General features: G+C 37.8%; 1 protein-coding gene across 2 annotated transcripts in view; it reads left to right on the top strand.

Annotated features, from left to right (window-relative positions):
• LOC136877150 (uncharacterized) overlaps positions 1 to 23,927 on the top strand; it is an 82,919-nt gene extending 58,992 nt beyond the window's left edge. Inside the window, exons 4-5 of one of the 2 annotated variants that reach the window (XM_067150959.2) lie at positions 11,614 to 11,785; positions 23,701 to 23,927. In XM_067150959.2, the coding sequence (XP_067007060.2) occupies positions 11,614 to 11,778 (165 nt within the window). In that variant the 3' untranslated portion in view covers positions 11,779 to 11,785; positions 23,701 to 23,927. Of the gene's footprint in view, positions 1 to 11,613; positions 11,786 to 23,438; positions 23,520 to 23,700 lie in introns of those variants that run through there. The other variant, XM_067150960.2, reaches the window with a different exon arrangement.
• The last annotated feature ends 256 nt before the right edge of the window (positions 23,928 to 24,183 follow it).

The following is a 24,183-nucleotide window of genomic DNA, read 5'->3' as shown; positions in this document are numbered from 1 at the left end:
GATAGGTACTTTTATTAGATCACATTCAGGCATTTGTTTCTGCAGACGTAGAAGTGTATAGTTATGACCAAATCGTGACCAAGTCGTGACCAGGAATTCACCCAGATTCACTGATAGAGTGAGCGAGTCCAAATATTTAAGAGAGTTGAGCCCATAAGAGGCAGAAGTAAAATTTGCAGTTGGTATGAGAGAGCCCAACCATTGAGAGTTTATTGAATATATTTTGGAAATGCCTAGTATGGCAATGTGACGATCGCTTAATGATTAGTGTTTTGTAGCACCAGGATTTAGCCCATGAAAGGCATTAGTAAGATGAGCGAGATTGCTGAAGGTATGGAGACGAGGGCAGAGTAAATGATGGCTTTAGCAGCTGACTACGTGAAGTGTTCTTTTGAAAGGCAAGACTTTAGCCTGTCTCCCCGTTGGAGCTCATAAATTAGGGGACTGCCGCAAGTGGAGGGGTGAGAATGGAGGTCATTGAGCTTGACGTCACAGGCTGGTGTGTTGGTCGTCTGCAGTATTTCAAGTATGCTAGGAGGGGAAGAAACGACCTTCTTGTTTTGAAAGCAGAGTGAGAGAGATTTGTTTTATGTCCTGTTTGTTTTACGTAATATTTTAACACTGGCCCGTTTTATACTGACACCCTTGTATGTGTTGATTGGATTCTTTCATATTGTTTGCATAGGTATCTTGGACACCTTACCTGTCATAGGACTAGGGTTCGTGACCAAGTCAGGTCATTGTAAATTTTGTGGTGATTTTGTTGGCACCGGGGTTCGACGGCGCGAGGCATTGTAAATTTTTATGGGAATCATTGTTTTTGTGTAATTAAGCAGTTATCCATCTTTCAAAACTTCGTTACTTACACCATTGTAACATGCTTGTTGCAGCTCACGTGTTTTCGTGAAGGCAGTGAACTGATAGTCATCGGCTCAGCGTCATTTTCCCATCTCATATTGAAATGATCTTTTATTTGTAAATAATTCAATTTTATGTAATAAATCCCTATTTGTTAAACTTTGAATGCAGCGGTGTTTTCTGTTAGATATTTTATTTTAATTTTTTTTAATTTAGTCGAATTCTTACCTGAGTAGGCACATGTCCTAGTGTTTTATCTCTATGTTGCCCCGTTATACCCATGTTATCCCTGAGAAGAGCGCTCTCCCGGCTGATTGAAGAGGACAGTGTTCAGGTAAGACTATGTGCACCAGCTCACGTCTGTGAGAGTTCGTTCACTACTGTACTCTGGGTTCGAGACCGGCCTTCGCCTGGACGGAACTTTATAGTGCAGTAGGGCACATAGTTTAATTGGCGCCCAACGTGGGGCGCCAATTAAACTATGTTCACTACTGTACTCTGTGTTCGAGACCGGCCTTCGCCTGGACGGAACTTTATAGTGCAGTAGGGCACAATATATATTACAGCTATCTTAATAAAGCTGCTTATGGAATTTTAGACTTCAGAACCTTTTCAAGTAGTAGGGATTTTTAAGTCCAAAATTTTAGAACGTAAAAATTACACAAATTTTAGTATGATATATCTCCTTATATAAATTATGTACAGCAAAATCGATGCGTATTACTTTTCAAAGAAGTATTTTCTACCTAATTACGAATTTACATGAATATGTTAATAAAATTTAATGAAAAAGGCGGAATTTAAAATTTCAAAAGAAAAAAATTGTTTTGGAAACACTATTAGTTGTATATAAAAGAAATGTTCGTGATATCTCTACTTTTGTGTGGGTGGCGTTCCCACAATGTTTCTTGAAAATACATGCATTAGGTAAAAATATATTTTTATCTCCGTAGTGTCGCCCCTAATGAAGATGAAAAAGTTAAAAATACTATTTAGTTGACATATATTTGTAATAGCAGGACCAAATAGGAGAGCAGAAGTCAATAACAAGGAGAACATAGGAGACAAAGTAAAATTTTAAGGCGTTAATATAATTAATTTCAGTGAACCTGTTAAGAATGCCTAGGGTACGCATAGCTCGGGATTTTAATGACTCAATATGAGCAGAGAAGGTCGGTTTAAACTTAGGTCTCTTACCTGAGAAGCCGATTGCAGTGTATTTCCCTGGATGGTATAGGCCGTGTTCATTCCTTGCTTTAGCAATTAAAAATATATTGTGTTACACTTCTTAACATTGGGAGAAAGATTCAGTTTCTTAAACCAGTCACCACACGAGTTGAGAACAGTCTGTAATTCATCACAATCATCAAGCGTAGGCACTTGCCTTAGGATTTTCAGGTCGTCGGCTTACAAGAGGAGGTAACACTGACTATTTTGGGTGCAAAGAATGATGCCGTCTATATAGAGGATAAAGATTAGGGGTCCAAGGATACTGCCCTGAGATACACCTGATAACCATGATGAGGCAGATTCAGGAAATACTACTCTTTGTTTTCTGCCGGAGACGAGACTTGTCATCTGTGACAAGACGGGCCATGGATATTACATCTGGTAGCGAGCTTATGAAGAATTGCGTTATCCACTGAGTCGAATGCTTTGGCCAGATCTATATAGATTACATCTAACTGGGATTTACTTTCTATTGCTGAAATGATGTGGTGATTCAGAACTGTGAGTTTAGTGGGGCATGATTTTTCCGGGAGTGAATCCGTGTTGTTCTTCAGAGAAGTACGGCTGTGTGAAAAAGAAGAGTCGATGGTGGTTTATGTACATTAGTGCGTAAATATTGCAGTGAAGCTCTATGGCGTGGGAGCTGACTGAGCGTGTTTTTTGTCATTTATTTAATCTATTTGTGTTTCTTACCAATTCAAGAGAAATTCAGTCTCAGTCAGTTAGGTATGGTTCGTACTTGGTGACTGTGTAAAAGTAAAGTCGAGAGCATGAGTGGGCACATAAAAATGTGTAACTGTTCTTGAATTAAATGGCGCGGCTTTCGGCAAATTTAGGCTTATTTTATTCCTTCAAAGTAAGAACATCAAGGATAAGTGCCACGAAGGGCGTGAAAGTGAAAGAGAATCTAGGCTTCGTGACCTAATACCGTCGGGGTCTGAAATGAACAAGGGAAGTCCGATGTAGCAGATAGAAGTGAGGAGCCTGGCACAAGAAGCATGGCCAGGACTCATCTAAGAGCCCCGTGGTCGTCAACTCACGTTCCCAAGTTAATAGCCTCTGGTGCCCCTTTTTTACCCTTTTACGACAAAACTTCAATTTGAAGGCTGTACACTACTGCCGCTTGTGAGTATATCTTATTTTAAATGCATAAGGAACATTAATAGATTAAAGAAATGACGAAAAAGAGCTGAAAAACACTCGTTCAGCTTTCACGACATGGAGGTTCACTGCAAGGTTCTGTATTAATATAACAGAGATAGTCAGAGTCTTCCCTTTTCTTATAATTCTCCAAGATGTTATTAGCAATCTTAGTGGCATGTCTTGGAAACATACCGTTATTTAAAGAACCGATTTAGGTGATAAGTATAGGCAGGCCAATCATACATATAGTGCCCTTTCCACACGAGCACGTGTGTTGGAGATCCACTGGATGACTTGGCCTCCGGCAGCTGTAAAAGAAAATGACTTACCACCACGTAGACTCTCTTCCCAGGGTTGGACCGTCCGACAATTTCTCGTACAAAGGCAGATAGGGGTGCAAGCAACTAACTAAGGATCAAGCTAGCCACTAAATGTCATAACCCAAGGCCGAATGAAGTTTGAAAAAAAAAGTTTATTAAATAAAATGAATTTTAGTTTTGGGCATTTAAAAAATGCAAAAATTACATTGAAATAAATCAGTACAGGACTATAATACTATAAATCGATACAGAAAAATATGAAACTCAAAATAACTTAACACTCATAAAATCACACTTAGCAAAACTGAACATTTAAGTTACATTTAAATATCTGCACAACATGTAGTCGCCCAAGCGAACTCAAGACATCAAGATAAATAATGAAAACAAAATAAAGTGGAATAAATGCTGATACAACAACTAACCAAATAGAACACAAGTCATATAGAACTCAGGACTCATATTTAGTCCTCCCGGATATTTGTCACAGTTACATGAAAGTCTGGCGGAGAAAAATCATCTGTCTGCCACAAAAATAGTGGTGAAATAGCTTTTGAACTCACCGTGCTTTAATCTTTTGTTTAGAAGGGGGAACTGTTTCTAACTCACGTCTCTCTCCTCTATTTGCTTTACGATGGGATAGGCAAGGCTTAGGAATTGGAAGGAAGCGGCCGTGGCCTTAATTAACCTTTTAAGTGCTGAGTTGCCAATTGACTGTTTGGTACCTCAGTGCTGAGTTTTTCTTCTCACGTAAAAAAATGTGTAGAAGCCTCAATTTTTAACTTATCAGTAGGGTAATTGGCTTAAAATATTTACAAATGTTGGTTCTTTATAAATTGAAATGCAAATGGAAAATCCTACCCTTTTGTTCAATATTATTTTGGGAGAAACAACATTACACTTTTTGTGCCCATGAGTATATCACATTTATACACAGTAAAGAGCCCAAAATAAAATTATTTCCTAAAATCTGTAGGCAACTAATGTATGGAACGCCATACAAGTTCATAAGTTGATATTTTAAAATACTTTCTAAACCTGGAATGTGGTAAGAGTTCATGTTTTCCACCAGTCGTTTGTGATACCGATTTGTTTAATGAGCTGCACCAACTCCACTAGCACAAACGTTTTAGAAAAAATCATTGATTTTGGGGTTGTCATCAAACGCTACTTGGCTCCCGGAGTCTGTCACAGTTACATGAAAGTCTGGCGGAGAAATATCATCTGTCCGCCACAAAAATAGTGGTGAAATAGCTTTTGAACTCACCGTGCTTTAATCTTTTGTTTAGAAGGGGGAACTGTTTCTTAATCACTTAAAATATTTTCAGCACTCTCTGTATCTCTCACTTTCAAAATTGCTTAACAGTTCATTAAAATCATCACCTTCATCAATTTCCACTGTGGTTAATAACTGAAAGATTCTTTGATCCGAAATAACATCGCTGCAAGAGCAACTGTAGCGTGTTGTTCCGCCATGTTTGTTTACATCGTACATGAATTCCGCAGACGTCTACGAAAAGCTCTATAAGTTACTTCCCACAGCTATGCCGTGATCAGTTAGTTCTACGTAATGCCCAACAAATGTCAGAATATGCCAGAGATCACATCGGTACTCGAGACTGAACTGGGATGCAGCCGTAAATAAACGTGTTGTCTAAATTTATAAATTACCATGAACGCACATTGCGAAATAAATACCGTTCCTCTACTCTGCTTTTGACTACACCTAACATTTAAATGGCTGCAAGTCGCCTATCATGGCAGTATTTATTTTAACAACACAATATTGTTATAGACCAAAAGTATCTGCCATGATAAAAGTCTAATTAATACACTGTGATCTCACTGGACTTAAATTTTTACCGAAAAGAAAATTATGAGAGGTCAACTGAAACCTTTCTACACGTGAGAATTACATTAATAATCCCTGATTATCTGTACCACATTTAGTGTCAATCACACTAGTGTTACTTCTCACACTCAGTAGTTATATTTATGGTATTTACTTACATTATTAACCGAATACAGAATCATTTAGTTAACATGATTTAACTTTATATTACAAACGTTTGACTGTGACGTCTAAATTCAAATCAATTTAATGTCATATGTCTATGTGACCACGGCTTTAGCCTTTTATAAAGAACAATGCTGACATTTATTAGACTGCTAACGCTTTATCTTACCCTAACATCTACAAAAATAAAGCGCACGTCAAACAATAGTATTTACATAGCACTCAGAATAGTGTTAGCCAAATAAAGCAACAGACAAATCAAACGAATTAATTCTTGCAATGAAACTTTATTTACAAAACTTGAAATTCACGACCTTCCTACCTGATTTTATTAATCAAACCCGTTAATTCAAAACAAATCTAAGTGGCACAATTACTCGCGCGAAATTTACTTAACGTTTTTTTGTAATAAATGGAATTAGTTCATTATATGTTTAGGTCCACAAGATCCATTATCCACCTTATATTTATTTTCAACAACACGAGTTACCCTAGTTAATTTAAATGCCCGCGCTGGCGAAATTATTATTACTATTCAGAATTGCGGAGTAACTACTGTCGGCAGTCACTTCCCCTACTTGTTACACTTAAACCAAATTGCTACATTTAATTAATGTATGTCTCAACAGCAAGTCCTACTCCTTCTCATCGTTACTTCGCACTTCACATTTCATACTGTTCCGCTGCTATTCATTATTCTTCCATGAGCGCGTTATATCAATTATTTCCTTACTATCCCGAGTCACAATTTGCCTCTGTAACATCTCTCTTTTACCGTAGATTCTCATCATTTCTTTGGTCCAATTCTCTGGACTATTATTATATTCCTCGTGATTCTTATACAAGTGTATGGCCTCAACCAGGCTCTACTCTTAACTCTCTTACATATCTCATCAGTCGTCTCTTGTCATATGAGACGAAATTCACTATTCGATATTCCCTGGGATAACTTTTTATTCGTGGTTTTCGATTCGGAACTTAGTATCACCTGTATCTTATTTAATATTGTCTTTTGCGAATTAACGACGAGGTCGCTTATGAACAAATGCATCATCTCTATTTGCCATTAACATAGGCCTAATTGCCTTCACACTAGTTACTCCTCACTTTGATTCAAACTTTATACAAGTAAATTTATACAATTAAATCAGACATGATTTATGATTGTTATTATTATCATTATTGTCTGATTATTATTATTATCATCATATTATTATATTATTATTATTATAATATCAAGTCGGCTACTGATCGTTATTTCTTAATTATCACCGCGTCCACACTCAGATTAAGAGGGATTGATAAGGTTACCACACTGTTTTACTGACACTTACTCCTCTTATTATTATTATAGAACAATCATTATTATTAGTAGTATTAGGGTAACATTCAGCGAAAATCAAGTCAATTATTATTATGCATCTATGTTGAATCTTGCGATTTACACCCATGCAATGTCACTTGACCTAGGAAAATTTATAAGAATTAGTATCATATTATTATTATTATTATTATTATTATTATTATTATTATTATTATTATTATTATTATTATTATTATTATTATTGTTATTAAACTCCGAGCTTACAACATCCAGGTCCCGATCGCAAACCTGACTGTACTAATCTCATCAATAGGTTCTGATTTTTACCATCAACGCCTCTCATAACTATTATTATGAGCGGTATATTAGGTGAGTGAAATCAATCTAACAACTGCACTTCCAAGATCTAAACTAAACGGACAACGTCTTATTCTACAGTCTTACATTTACATAAACAATAAGTTCAGCATGTCTTTACCTTGGATCTGGTGACTGCATACTGCGTCCTCTGATCCCCGTTATATGATATCTACTCCATGGCGAATTCCATTATTGCATCGTAATCAACGAGGCACACGTCACTTATATTACGCAGCACTCACATTATTTCCTGCTTAACATTTCTTGACATGTTAACTTATAACATACCTTATTCACTAACATACACTTACACATGAAAACAAAATCACCGTTTGTATCCTGAAATGGCCTACTTCTGCTATTAGCTACACTTGGGTTCGCTGGTCGGCGTTTCTTGTTACGTCTTCGTTTCTCGCATGGAATGTTTGTCAACAAACCCCTCTTCCATGTCGCCTGCGACAACTCGACCTTGGCCGACTGCCCCAGTAGGGCCTACTCTGCTACCTTTATTTATAGTCTTCCTAAAATGTTAGCCATTCCCTCATTTCACTGCGGCATTCCACGTGATCAACTCCCAGCCTGACGTTTACCGTTAATAACACAATTGCCTCGGCTTCCTAATTCACAACGAGCATCACTGTTAGTGTCTCCAATATTTGCGAATTCTATTTAGCACGCTCAACTTAAAATACCATAAATTATCCCAAGACTGACTGTACAATGGCAACAAAGCAACATTGTCGTACTAGTTTGTATAAGTGTCCGTGACGATTGACATAGCCTGTTCCAATCACATTGTGCGATCTAACATCATTAACTTCTTCCAAAATAATACTGCACACTGAAATATATTTAGTACTAAAATTCGCTTAGTTCATTTTGAATCTAGAAGATTGTTTGTGTCAGAAGTTACCACTCACCTCGACCGGCACTAACCCTCACTGTCGTTCGCCGGCAGTTTCCCCGACTCAACTCAAAAGAGTGATTACTGACTCTACCATGGCTTCTACGGCTCCTTTTAGGCATTTTGTACGCCGCGCCCCCAACTACCCAAGAGAAGGGGAGGTGGACGAATATTTATATCACTTCTTGGAGCATTATTTAAATGCCCGTCACCTAGTGCCCAATTAAATCATATGGTGACTCCATAAATTTGTACGGTTCCATTCCTTCACTTTATTATGGAAATCGATCATACACTTTTCTCGAATTTCGTAAGCGTCACTTGCGTTATGTTGCTGGGCGGATGCACCCAAGTATAGCGCCACGTGGGTGTACTCTTCGGACTAGCCCATTCCGCTATAGTTACGACATAGTTGCTGATTATTAATTAATTACAAGATAATTCATTACCAAAATAACAACAAAAATTTTAAATAATTTAGCCAAGGTGCAGGCACACAACTTCAAATTTAACTTAGCTCACACTCTTAAAAAGACTGGAAAATAGTTTCATCTCCTAAATTCTGCGTTTGGCTGAATTTTTCCTGAGGCTGTAGTAACAAGGACTGAACCACCTTACTGAAGGGGTGTCTGGCATACTCCTTCTCATGTTCGGTGGTCCTCATGGGCGCCCGCAGGATCTTTTTCAGGAGGGGGGCACATTAACAATTTTCTTGAATATAAAAACCAATATAACGTCAGCAACATTAAATTGTTTACGGAAACTTCCAGTTACAACATATGCTAGATGACTGTCAGTAATTTCAGTTTATGAAATAATCTGGTATGATATTAAACAATTGAACATCAGCATCTTTAGAATTCCAGGGGGGGCAAGTGCCCCCCCTTGCTCCCCTTGCGGGCGCCCATAGACTGGTCCATGTCTCTAAAAATAAGGATGCTGTCGCCTTTGTCGTACTGCGTTCCCGCTCTCTGTGAGAAAGTCTCCGCAGGTTTCACTCGGCGGCGAAATAAATTTTATTAGACCATGTTTATGACCATGGGCTCATCCTGTTTGTGACTAAAAGCTAGTAGAGAGGATTTGCTCTGGCTCCACAAGTCTCTTTGTAGCCAAGCATAGATGTCTCTACTGCGAATGTTCACTACGCAGTTTCATGTATGGAATTTGGTGAATTAATATGCATTATCCATAGGCTATTTGCATAATGGGTACAATATATGTAATAGAACATTACCGTTAATTTTCGTACGAATATTACTTACGCAGAAACCTATTGAAACAGTGCTTTATTGCGTTAGTATCGCCGTCATGCTGGCTTTTTGTCCATTGGCGGATCCTTTAAGACTTTGAGGAAACTACACAAACAGCCTTTCTGAGGATATAAAAAAGTCAGGTGAGGACTGTGTGTCTGCTATTATAATTAAAACTACCCTACAAGATTGTGACTGGCAGTAACAAAGGGAGCCTACCATTACAATGAAAATTCCCTAACCTGGTATTAATAAGGGAAACAACATATGGAGAATTCTCCGTCGTGTTTCTGGGGTAACGCTAAGAGCTACGCAATTAAAAAAAATCATCCTCAGAACGTGTTCACTACTTTAACTAGAGATCTGTACACAAGGTAGACTTCCATAGCGAAGGACCTGTATACCACCTAGTATACTGAAAAGCCAAATGGCAAACTCACTCACTCCCTCACTGGCATTAATGCCTACCCATTTGCAGATGAGCTAGAAACCTTGAAATTTCGCAACCTTAAAGCATATAGCCGGTAACCGATGGGAAATTTTCAAAAAACTTCAAATGATGAATTTTTCAAACTCTAAAAAATGTAAATTTTGGACGCAGCATTTAAGACGGTGCAGGCTTCTTTTTCAGTTTAATTGAGGCTAAACGGTAAGTTATACCGAAAACGGTTTGCGTCATCAGTACCGGATAGCGAGAGATATACAAGTTTTGTCCTATCTTCATCGTTTATAGCTTAGAGAGAGCTAAAGTTTGTACGTTTTCCACATATTATTCAGTTTTTCGATTCATTTATAAGACAGTTAGAACATCAAATTTAGCTGGCATATTGGCAAATCCAACTGACATAAGCGTGCCAAATATTATAATTTTAGCAGCCCTATAAGAATAAAAACTAAAATCACGTGAAAATGCACAAAAATTACAATGAATATAAGTTCCCAGTCCAGTCTAAGGTATAATCGATGGAGATACGACAAACAGACCGAACTTGTAGATTTCTCGAACCCTAATCCCGTTCGTGCATTCCGTTTCTTGATACGACTCGCCATTTAGGCACAATAAATAACAAAATAAATGTGTGCAATTTATTTTTATGTTAGGTCCGTTATTAGACTTCTTTCCTTTTTGTGAGTTGAAATGGCGTATGGTTTTTAGTGCCGGGAGTGTCCGAGGACACATTTGGCTCGCTAGGTGCAGGTCTTTCTATTTGACTCCCTTAGGCGACCTGCGCGTCATGAGGAGGATGAAATGATGATCAAGACGACACATACCCCCAGGCCCCGTGGCAGAGAAATTAACCAATGATGGTTGAAATTCCCAAACCCTACCGGGAATCGAACCCGGGACCCCTGTAACCAAAGACCAGCACGCTAACCATTTAGCCATGGAGCCGGACTTTTGTGAGTTAAAAATGACTAATTGCCACTCTTCGGGAAAATTTGAACTAAGAATATGAAACAGTCTGATTACCGTATCAACAACATAGAAAGAAAACACAAAAAATATTATCTCAGAACTAGCTAAAAAATAAAAGTATGTCAAAGATTTTATCACTAAGGCAATTAAAAAGAAAAATAATTATCACAAAGCTAAAAAACTGTAAGAAAACTCATCATGCCACTGAGGCAACAAAAACTATAAAAATTCACTGGTCAAAACCAGTATCAGCTTAGAAATATATGAGATAAAGTGAATAAATTATTATTATTATTATTATTATTATTATTATTATTATTATTTTTATTATTACTATTAGCAATGCATTACTATACCATGTGTATTCTTTCAGGACTTCTAACTTAACGTGGTTTAAATAACCATATAATGTTACATCTCCTACAAATGAGGTGAAAGCCTGTCAACAAGCATTGTTATGTTTAAGAGTGTTGTAATTCAAAAACACAGACACGACTTTTTAATACATTTTCTTTCGTATCTAAACACAGCCATATTATTATCTAACTACTGTATATTTACTAAGAAAATTTTTAAAGGAAATAAATTCATCTTGCTTCAGTATCACTTTTCAATACTACACTAAAAGTTTCTGTATAACTTATAAGAATTTAAAATAATATTTTACTTAATGCAATTTGTGTCTGAAGTGCTCAAATATTGCAATCGCACAGATCCTTTTTTGTTAATGTGATATATTCCATCACAGTCACCAAACAGCAAAACTGAACTGTAACACTAATTGTTTCAGGGTGTATATACAATTGCTGAGTATATCATGTCCTTAAAGGACTTAGAAGAAATGCCGGCTATAACAGGATATTATATACTAACCTTCAGACCTTTCGATGCAGACAAACAAATTGGATGTAATGTTGGGGAGATAAGCATAGTTAAGAAGAGGAGATCGTCCTAATAACAGGGTAAGTAAACAGTAATTGTAAAGTATAACGAAAAGTACCTAAATTTGTACAAGTGATAAGTTACTGTAAGGTAGGTGGCCCATATTTCGTCCCCTTGACTTGTAGAAATTCAGGATTATTATGGACAGCGCTAGAAATTGGTATATATATTCAAATTACTGAATGCATTCTTCACTTACGGGCAAGTAACCATGAAACTGCAAAAGCTAAACTACCAAAACGTGTTCGTAATTTTATTTATTTATTTATTTATTTATTTATTTATTTATTTATTTACTGTGAACGTAACAGGTCGTGAGTCCCAATTACAATGTTCATAATAATTGTTACTTAGATGTTAAAAATACAAATTCAAACAAAACAATATATAACTAGAATAATCTTAAAACTTAATTCTTGTGACAGACAAGTCACATTACTAAAAAAGACAAAAATAATGAAGGTTAATTTAACTAACATTGCATTACAGCACTAATACATTCTAATTAAAATTAGTATAATATTTTAAACAATTATTTTAACAGGATGAGCCTCCGTGGCTCAGACGGCAGCGCGTCGGCCTCTCACCGCTGGATATCGTGGTTCAAATCCCGGTCACTCCATGTGAGATTTGTGCTGGACAAAGCGGAGGCGGGACAGGTTTTTCTCCGGGTACTCCGGTTTTCCCTGTCATCTTTCATTCCAGCAACACTCTCCATTCTCATTTCATAGCATCTATCAGTCATAAATAAATCACTTTGGGAGTGGCGACCCCATCGTACTAATAGCCTATATCTGCTTCATTCATTCCATCCCTGACCCGGTCAATGACTGGAAAACAGGTTGTAGGTTTTCATTTTCATTTTAACAGGATTTCCACTTGGAATGTAATACATTTAAAAACATGGTTTACAACATTTATACTAGTTTTCCTGTTTTAAAAAATCTTCGTGTTCTATTAAATTATATTCAGAAGTACAGTGTTACATGTCAAAATCAATGTAGCTTCGGTCATGTAAAAATATCAACACAGGGATGAATATTATTGTAGACTCTCATTGCTCTGTTAATTGGATAGTTCTTATGCATTTCAGTCTTAGCCTTTGATAGACAGAATATATTTCTAGGATGACTTAGTTTATGTGGCACATAAAATGTTATTGACTTCAAAATGTTTGAGTCACCAATTACAGAATTATTTTATACAGGAAAGTCAAATATTTGCAACTCCTTCTGTGGCGCAAGCTATTTACATCATTTTCATTCAGAATACCTGAATGATTTATGAAGGTTGGGTAATTTCCTGTGATTTTATAAGTCATGAATTTTAAAAAGTTTGTTTTGAGCACTCTCAATAAGATTGATATATTTTTCGATCATTGAGTTCCAAATAATTGAGCCATACTCAAGTCTGGACCTTACAAATGAGTTAAACAAGGTTGATAGTGTCTTTGGACGAAAAGATAATGAATTCCGTCTAATGAAGCCTAATATTTTAAGAGCATTATTCGTAATTTTTTAATATGGTCGTTGAATCTTAAATCTTCATTGGATGTTATTCCTAAATCCATTTTCGTCTTGAAACGAGTTAATATGTCAGTGTCCATTGTATAGTTATATTTTGTTGCTATTGGCTTTACGTCGCACCGACACAGATATGTCTTATGGCGACGATGGGACAGGAAAGGGCTAGGAGTGGGAAGGAAGCGGCCATGGCCTTAATTAAGGTACAGCCCCAGCATTTGCCTGGTGTGAAAATGGGAAACCACGGAAAACCATCTTCAGGGCTGCCGACAGTGGGATGCGAACCTACTATCTCCCGAATACTGGATACTGGCCGCACTTAAGCGACTGCAGCTATCGAGCTCGGTTATAGTTATATTTAATCTTCCGTTTCTTCCGAACAAATTTCATGGCTGCACATTTACCTACATTAAAATTTAACTTATTCTGTTTACTCCAGTCTACAAGAGAATCTAAATCGTTTTGAATTTGTTGACAATCAGATAATGTTTTAATAGATTTGTATATTTTAATATCATCAGCAAAAGTAAGAATTTCAGATGATGTTATAGTTTGTGGTATGTCATTAACAAAGATTAGAAATAGCAAAGGCCCCAAGTTAGAACCTTGAGAGACTCTAGAATTAACATCCAATTTGGAAGATATATGACCTTTGTAACTTACAACATGAGTTCTATCCTCTAAATACCTTGCCAGTAAGTTTTGCAATATAGTAGAAAATCCAAAGGAAGAAAATTTATTTTATCATGATTAACCTTGTCGAAAGCTTTCCAAAACTCCGTGTAAATTACATCAACATGAGTATAATTATCTAAACTAGCGGATACATATTCAGTAAACTTGCAAAGATTTGTTTCTGTGGATCTTCTCGCCATGAATATGTGTGTTGTCTTGGTGAGATACTATTTCTAACATGATCATAAATTTGTTTGTAGAATATAATTTCAAAAATTTTTGCTGCGGCACAAACAATAGTAACAGGTCTATAATTACTGAACAATTTTATATCTCCAGTTTTATAATACAAGAGTAACCTTGGTATGTTTCCACAAGTCAGGGAATGTCTCTGTTTTTACAATTAGGTTGAAGAGAAAGATTAAAGGATATACTAACACTTCTCAGCAACCTTTCAAAATATATGGGGGAATATCATCAGGTCATACTGATTTCTTCAGGTTTAGGTTTTTCAATTGCTTTAAGGCCTTCTTCTATAGTTATATGCTGTACATTAAGTACACCTATTTCGTTTAATTGATCATTATTCCTAAATTCCAAATTATATTTAGCCTTTTCCTGAGAGTATATAGTTTTGAAATAGTCTGTAAATCAATTACCCATGGCATCTGGTGATTGTACCAGACAACCTTGAATTTCAAACTGTGGGTTATTTTTAACCATCTCCTCTTATTATTAATAAAGTCCAGAATACATTACAACCATTAATCAAGCTATTTTCAATCTTCTGGACATATTGGTTGTATGCAATAGTTACACCTCTTTTTATTGTTGTTCTGAGAGTTTTCAATATATGCATGCCATACTCAGAATTTTTCTTCTTTATATTTTCCCCTTCAATTTAATATTAAACTTACCCCTCAACTGGTATCATCTATGTTTGTAACGTAACTGGTATCAAACGTCTGTCAGACTCCAGATATTTACTTTTAAATTAAACAATGTGTTCTTAATTTTTTTCATTTATTCAACTTAATTCCTTTAAGTATATGTGTTCAAACACGTCAGTGCAAAAGGTAGAAGAAAAAATTACAAATCCAGAAAAAAATACTAAAATATTAGAATGATGCTCAAAAAATGTAGACGCTTCTGTTTTTCTTAAAAATGTAGACAATATGATTATTACGATCATTTCGCTGATATGTCAGCGTTATACAAAGACCATAGAAACAAATAAAACATAAAATTACTGGAAAACTCAAGATAAAAATTTCAGTTTTAAGGTTCAAAGTCACTGTTTGTTAGAAAGCACAATTTTCCTTATCACAGGATATGTTACCTTATTTTTATATGTATATAACTAAACGCAATACATTTTGTGTCCAAATATAGCTATGATTTTCAAAATATATAGAAAAAAAATATTAGGCTTCAAAAATGTTTCACACACCCACATACGTTCATTCATTTATCCGCAAAGCACTATCGGCAGATTTTTTTGGCGCTCTGCAAGTAGATCGGTTTTCCGCACTTCTGGCACGGGTACTTCGTTCTTCTTTTCAGTTTAGGATCACAAAAGTAACACGTTTTACGAAACTCGAGGAATTCAGGCAGTTCATGCAGAATGTCAGTTCAAAGTTTGGTTCATTAGGTCGTAAAACTCGCCGAGATGGTCCTGATTGTGGCTCCATTATTATTTATAGAAATTAAACGCACTGTAAGTAACAACAGTTATACTAACTCACAATAAACACTCAATACTGAACAACGACATTCGCGAACAATAGTCACGGAACTGGTATCATACGTCTGTCAGACGGCACGATAAGTTTACTACGCACTTACACAAGGTCAAACAAAACAAGCGGTACATCACCTTCCCTGCAGGGAAACAACACTCCAACTGAGAGGTACCCAAGGGAAGAATGCAGTAGGCTGAGGAATGGAGAGGGGATGGCCTTGGAAAATGTTTCTGCCGTCTCACAGACGTATGATACCAGTTGAGGGTTACCTATAATAACCCTTGTAAACCGGGATGGGATACTATTCCTTGTAGCTTTTCGTTTTCGAAAAACATTGATCCAATACAGCATACATTTTATCATAGAAAAGTTGTGTGGCTAAGTTATTATCTCTGCAATCTTTAATATTAATCCAATCAGTTTCCTTCAACAGACTGTAAAGTTTCTCAAAACTGCCTTTGTGAAATTATACCTTCTATGATGATTATTTTTTTCTCCTCTTTCGGTTAAGTATTATCTGAAGAGGAGGATGATACCCGTCTTTTGGAATGATTGGTTCAATTTCTTCAACAATACATATGCCTAATAAATTTGTTAACACAAGATCAAGTGTCTTATTATTACTATTCTGTACATTGTTAACAGAGTGGAGATTCTAAAAATGTAATACCCTGCTTAATTATTGACTTATATTACTTCCTTTGTTCAAATCATACGTACTGTCAACTATTTCAGAGATATTAACCCGTCAAAGCCCAATGTCACCTACAGGTGACACCTAATATTAATAATATTTCCTGCTCATCAGGCTGTTTGAACTTTTCTGCCTGTTGAAAGTATTTAAAGAAAGGTCTTATAATTTGAAATGGACTAGTTTTGAACTCGTAGCCTGTACTGATCAGTCAGCTCTCACTCAGATAAAAGAGGAAACGGACTGGATTGAAGTGGTGAAGCAACCGCAAGTTACTGTGGCATGAAAAGCGTGTGATAAAAGGTAATTTTATTTTGCATTTTATGCATGTATATTGCTTAAAGGTTCAATAATGGAAGTGATGCATTCATAAGCATGATATTATAATTTAAGCATATGTTATTGCCATGAAAAAGCTTGGTTTCACCTGTAGTGAAATTGGTCACATCAAGTAGGCCTTTTTGTTCAGTTTCAATTATGAATAGTATCTGATATTCACTTCATGTTTTTTCTCTCTCTTCAGTCTGACACTGGATGTTGGAAGATGACAGTAATAATGCACCCCAGATGATATTATTATGTTTCCTCAAAATGATGGGCAGTTTACGGATGAGGGAGGTGGCGATGAAGCAACTGATTCTGTCGATGTCAATCCCCTTCTTGGTAGAATGTCGAGGTTGACGGTGTAAATATGTGTGATATCAGCTTATGATGGTACACCGATACCTTCTAACGAAATGCAGCAGGCATCTGGTCTTTCTAGGACAAATAAACCAGCATCTTCTACGAAAAGATACAATACATTGTGGGCAGCTACAGAGAAGAATAATTCTTCTTATTCTTATTTTATTTTCCGATTGGGTAAGGTGACGTGATGAGGAACCTTCTGAATATGACAGACCGCAACTGTCTGCAGTTCAGTGTTTTGAGTTACTGCTCATTGAAGAAGAATCTCATTGTGAAAATGACCAAATTATACGCTCCGCAAAAGAACCATATGCTAGACATAACTGTGGTCAATTGCTACGCGATTTGGTTACCTCATAGACTTTGAGCCTTACCAAAGGTCTAAATCGGCTCCGAATCCGGGACAGTCCGAATATGCGTTAGGGGCAGCAGTTGTCCTCACACTTGGTACCAGCAAGCTGCGAACTGTAACTATACTGACCAATGTCACCTACAGGTGACGCCCCTAAATTTTCTTTGTGGACCACGTTTCCTGCAGATTTTTGGGTTTGCATTGTTTTTTGTAGTGTAGCTAACATAATCTGAAAGGAAATACAGAGATTTATTTCCTGCACTGTGTTTGGGCTTTGACGGGTTAAAGTCATCAACAATAATACAGTTATTTCCAAGTAAAAATTAATATATTGTTCTAACTTTCTAAAAAATTCTAAGTAGTTATCTAAGTGTGAATTTGGGGGAAAGTAAACTTGTTATTGTTGAAGGTAAATTTAACCCATACTGACTCAGTATTTGATTCTAATGAATGAACCCTTTCTAGATTAAATGTTGCCTTAACACCAATCAGGACTCCTCCGCCATCTTACTTGCAACTAGTTATGGCATTCCTGTCCTTGCTAAATATAGTATACCTATTATTAAATAGTTCAGAATCATGTAAAGTAGCATTCAGCCAAGTCTCAGTCAGATATATTATATAAAAATTATTAGATAATATATCTGTATATAAGGGGAGCCTCCGTGGCTCAGACGGCAGCGCGTCGGCCTCTCACCACTGGATACCGTGGTTCAAATCCCGGTCACTCCATGTGGGATTTGTGCTGGACAAAGCGGAGGCTGGACAGGTTTTTCTCCGGGTACAGTCGCCCAGGTGGCAGATTCCCTATGTGTTGTTTTCCTATCGTTTCCTTGAATGTTTTCAAAGAAATTGGAAATTTATTGAACATATCCCTGTGGAAGTTATTCCAATCACTAACTCCCTTTCCTATAAACGAATTTTTGCCCAAATTTGTCCTCTTGAATTCCAAGTTTATTTTCATATTGTGATCCTTCATACTTTTAAAGACTCCACTAAGACTTATTCGTCTACTTATGTCACTCCACGCCGCCCCTCTACTGACAGCTCGGAACGTACCACTTAGTTGAGCGTCTCGCCTTCCCAGCCCAAACTTTGCAACTTTTTTGTAACGCTACTTTTTTGTAGGAAATCACCTAGAACAAATTGAGCTGCTTGCCTTTGAATTTTTTTCCCAGTTCTTGAATTAAATAATCCTAATGAGGGTCCCATAAGCTGGAACCATACTCTATTTGTATGCCCTCTCCTATACATCCTTACCACAACCCCTAAACACCCTCACCGAGTCTATTATTCTTCCAGATAAAGTATCTTTCTCCATTCGCCTCACATGCCCCAAGGCCGAAGCCGGTTTATGTATACAGCAGCATCAGTAGAGCTCATTTCTAACTTCCTGCCATTGTTCCCACCTGTTTGTACCAGCCATCACTATCGCTACTTTCATGGCTGTTATTTTAACTTATGAATAAGAATGACAATAATATAATTAATAATTACACTTCTCAATGTGGTCGCCACATATATGATTATTTACTGTAGTTGTCCATATATATTTTTCAAATGACATCAGTTCACAAACCGTGAATGACAACAGTGATACTGAGTTTTTTTAGAATTTAGGTGATGGTAAACGAAAATATTAAAATTATTGTACAGAAAGGAAACACTAAATGGTTTATAATTTAGGAATAGTATAAGTGATGACTTCAAACTGTCACCGAATCTTTTAAAATATCCAATATATTTTTTTTCCAAAGTTATCTGCTGGATTCGAAGCTTTTTTAAGATTTCCCACATATGCTTGGGTACACCCCCTCAGCTTCCAGATAGCAGACCATCACGGACCACTTTTCGGCTGAATGTTATGTCTCTCACTCAGATACGAGATGCATGTTTCAAACTGCTCTTCTTTTCCTTGGCCTGCTATAAGTCTCTTTCGAACCGGATGGTTGGATCAAGAATAACAGCTGTTCGAGTCTGCTGGCAGATGGCAACAATATCTGCTCTTCTATTGGACCCCGTGGAACAAATGCAGTGTACTTCTTATTAAACTCTTCACTTCAAATTTCTCAGTGCGGAGGCTGACACTCTCTGACGGTGGGTGCTCCTGAGCAATTCTCCTTTGCAGCAGTATCCTAACACATGACCAAATTAACGCCCAAATTGTTGGTCCTATCACGAAATAAATCCCACCAAAAATGCTTAGACCGTGAGCGTAGAGGCGTGCGGCTGTGAGCTTGCATCCGGGAGATAGGGGGTGCGAATTCCACTGTCGGCAGCCCTGAAGATGGTTTACCGTGGTTTCCCATTTTCACACCAGAAAAATGCTGGAGCTGTACCTTAATTAAAACCACGGCCGCTTCCTTCCAATCCCTAGGCCTATCCTATCCCATCGTCGCCATAAGATCTATCTGTGTCGGTGGGACGTAAAGCCCCTAGCATAAAAATAATGCTTAGAATTGAACAAACAATACCACATCCATTTGCTAACTGTAAAGTTTCTCCTAAAATTTTCAATCTTAAGTGTAAAAGCACGCGTTTCTGGGCCTGTAAAGCGATCAATAATAACATATCACTGACTGACTTGTTAGTTGAAGTACAGTACGCTATGACCAGAATTCTCGAGTTGGTGCCTAAGTCGAATATCCAGAGTTGATTCCCCTTAATTTTGTATCTAGATTTTCTCAATTTGTTTCCCAGGCCCAGCGCGACAGACAACTGTGAGGGAGGATCGCCGCATCATTCGGATGGCCCGGATGGAACCCCATGCAACAGCAGCGCAAATTCGAGCAGCTGTGGCACCCCACGTTACACGACAAACAGTTGGTAATCGCCTACGTGCAGCTGGCTTGCGAGCCCGTGTCCCTGCAGAAGGTGTTCCATTGACCCCACAATAGCGACGTGTAAGGCTGGCCTGGTGTCGTGAAATATCGACGTGGGTCGACGAATGGCATAGGATCGTCTTTAGTGATGAATCGCGCTCCTGTATTGCCCGCAGTGATCGGTGGAATCGTGTACGCCGACGTGCCGGGGAGAGGGACCGCCCAGATCTCATTGTCGAGAGGCACACAGGGCCAACACCAAGCATTATGGTCTGGGGAGCTATTGGCTTTAATGTGAAATCACAATTAGTGCCTGTTTAGGGCACTATGACTGCTCGTCAGTACGTTGATAGGGTACTCAATCCAGTGGTTATCCCTATGATGACGAACATTGCTAATGGGATGTTTCAGCAGGACAATGCCCGGGTTCACACTGCACGCATCTCCAGAGAAGCTCTCCACGACATCACAGCCTTAGAATGGTCCGCCAGATCCCCGGACCTCAGTCCTACTGAGCATGTGTGGGACATGATGGGTCTACAACTGGCCAACCGTCCTCAGCCACCCACAACTCTGGAACAAATGACCCGTGCAGTGCAGCAAGCATGGACCACAATTCCTCAGGAAGCGATCCGGGGCCTTATTGACTCCAAGCCTCGACGAATTCATCAATGTATTGCAGCTCGTGGTGGGCACATCCTGTATTGATTGTTGTCCAAACTTGCGGTCAGAGGTACCTGAAAGTGTAATCATCGAAGCACAACCGAACACTCGTCCTGCATGTTCAATTGCAGCAATGTAGCACCACTCCTTCTGGGTGTTGCAATTTCCATTTTCTTAAGTGTATAACGCAAAAGCTGCGTGCACCACTGTGCAGTTCTCCTACCCAAGACCAACTACAATTACATGAGACCGTACTCCAGCGAAAACATGGCAGACATCGGTGGGCGACATGAGAGGTTAAAGGGAAGATTAAGCGTGTTTATACTGAGTCACCTAAAGCATTGGCTGAATTGTGAGCGTTGAGGTCTTTGCTTCAGAGGGTCACGGGTTCGATTCCCGACCCGGTCGGGGATTTTAATTGCCTCTGATTAATTAATCTGACCCTGGGACTGGGTTTTTGTGTTTGTCCCAACACTTTTCTCTTCATATTCAGAGAACACACTAAACCACCAACCACCACAGAAACACGCAACAGTGATTACGTCCCTCCATACTAGGTTGGCGTCAGGAAGGGCACCCGGACGTAAAGCAGGGCCAAATCTACATAGGCGACACAGTTTGTACACACGACTCCACAGGTATGGGAAAAGCGGTAGAAAAAGAAGAAAAGAAAAAGATTCTGAGTCACCTAAAGAAAACATCACAAATCGAACGTCATGAAATACAATAATTTTTTAGCTCAAAATATGAATGATTATGCACCTAAAGCAACGTTATCACGCAGTTCTATTGTAAGTATAATTGTAATTTCAGCGAGAAAATATCAACGTTAGGTTGAAACACACATACTGTAAAAATATTTCACGTACGAAACTCCGGACAGCAAATAAGACAAATAGATGTCAACGGATAACATGATTAACCTTACATGAAATACCAGGCATCATCATCATTAACCATAGCCCATTACGTAAAACATGCCAACAAATACATTTCTAGTAATATTGACAGCTTAAGGGATCTATAAGCTATCGGTTTCCGAGCCTCATCAGACATGTCTGGTCGTGACATCCCAGGGAAGGGTGGTAGGAGTTCCTCACCAGGGGTGATGTCGCGGCCAGACTGATTTAGAATAGAGTTAATGTAGTGAAGTAGTTAGTTTAGTTATATGTAGAGGTGGCGTGTTTCATGTGGAGCTGGCTATCCGCCCACGTACAAGATGCTACGTAGTAGATTTAGGGGTAGTTATGTAGTAAGTAGTTAGCGCTTAGCTAGTAAATAGTCTGGAAGTGTTTATTTTGAATTGCATTGGAACATTGTAACTGGGCGAAAGCCTGTTATGTTCAATAAATCTTTACAAAAATACATTTCTCGAACAACATTTCAATTCTCCAAAGTCCACCTGATTTGTTGAGTAGGTAGTGATATTTGTAATATTCTCTTGAACACCTAGAGCACTAGTCATTTGAGAACTCACCAGAATTGATGGCACAGTATCCTCTTGTAATTTACAAGAAAGGAGGTTATCTCATTTCTTCTCACATGGAATGGGGTTGGGTTTCGTTTACGTACCTCCGTTGTAAAACGCTAAAAATATTCAATTACATTATTCTTGTTCCCGTTTAAAATTATCTTCATATCTCAGTCGTATCTCTGAGTCACGCCTGTTCGTATATTTCCGGGACTGATTTAATTTTGTACTTAGGTACGTTGGTTGATTGTGAAAAATGCTAGGATAGGCATCATTAGGTAACTACGGAAGTTTGCGTGGCACCCGAACTGGATCAATGTCTTTTACAGGTATAACATTTCCCCAGCAATAAATTTGATATAAAAATGATCAATGCACACAACACTAGTATCGCTCGGATCGAAGTTTTCCCTATGAATGCACCTAACCAGTTTACGTTAATATTAGGACTTTTGGAAATCTGAACATTGAAGCTTTTGCTCTGCCTCAATAACTGGACTTATATCCAGGCACACAGCTCATACGACCCATCTGATTAAACTATAAACATATTGCACAGGTAACTGAAAATATAAAGAAAACAGGTTCTGAGAAGAAGATGCGGACAGTAACCTTATCAGCACCCGAGTTGTTATAATTCAAACGCCTTTTAAGAACGGACAGCTTCTTACGGCACTGAAAGATGCTATATAACCATTTTTAAGGTTATAAATAAGTATAATTTTCGATCATAAAATTCAAATTTCCATACATACTTGGTAACAACATGAATTCCGCTAATCAAAACAAACAAACACTAGCACTCCAACTGCCGCCATTATGGACAGTCTCGATAGGTCGATTAAGGTCTGAGGTATTGTAGTTTGTCTTGTCCTACCACAGCGATGGCAGTATCGATACCGTAACAACAGTGTTGCTACCATTCGCGCAGAATGTGTGTTATTGCGGGCGTTCGGTTTTCATTTGACTGTCCCTTATATATCCAGAAATAATCAACATCATAGAGAGTAGTGACGTTTCCATGTATTGTTCCTTATACTGCTGCAGACAGCCAACATCCACCAGCAATTTCGAAGGAATTTTTAAGTACAGCAGACTTGTGCCGGTCGACGTTTTGACGAAAATAGGGTAGGACAATCTATCACTTATCTTCACACGCATTTTTGAACAATTTGTTGATATTATATTAGTCTGTGCGTCATTGTTCACAAAATGGAAAGCAGTTTTGACTTATTTAAAGTTATGAATAGGTATTATATTTATATTAGACTCTGTTAATTAAAATTTATTATCTCATAATCTCTTTCAGAGTATCTGACAGAGACGATGGCCAAGAAGTTTCCAGAAAGAGCATGGGATCCTTTTCAACAGTGAAAATTATAAACAGTCGAGCTTTAGACATTCTACAAACCAAAAGAGCCCATTACAATCACAGTCCACTTGTGCTGCATTTATAGAACTTGTAGTGTAAGACAATCACTTAATTGTACTGTCGTTTCTGAAATACCTGAAAATAAAATGAGCTTCTGCAAGATTTCAACACACAGTTGTCATAAATCTACTTCTTTAACTCTAGAACGTACACGTAAAACTAACGTGTATGCGTCATATAAGTGCGCACTGCTCCTTTCCGCGTTACGCCCAACAGATCACCTCCACACAGTGCCTCCACTGATCAATGTGGATGATGTCACCATAACACTTAGATGCCTTAGTAAGGAGTGAATGCCGGGGGAGTTTATTTTCGGTACGTCACTGCGCTTTTTGTACGTATTGTTAGTATTGGTACGTA

This window comes from Anabrus simplex, chromosome 7 (assembly GCF_040414725.1).
Source record: "Anabrus simplex isolate iqAnaSimp1 chromosome 7, ASM4041472v1, whole genome shotgun sequence".
Taxonomy (NCBI): Eukaryota; Metazoa; Arthropoda; class Insecta; order Orthoptera; family Tettigoniidae; genus Anabrus; species Anabrus simplex.
This window is presented reverse-complemented; position numbering and strand designations above follow the sequence as displayed.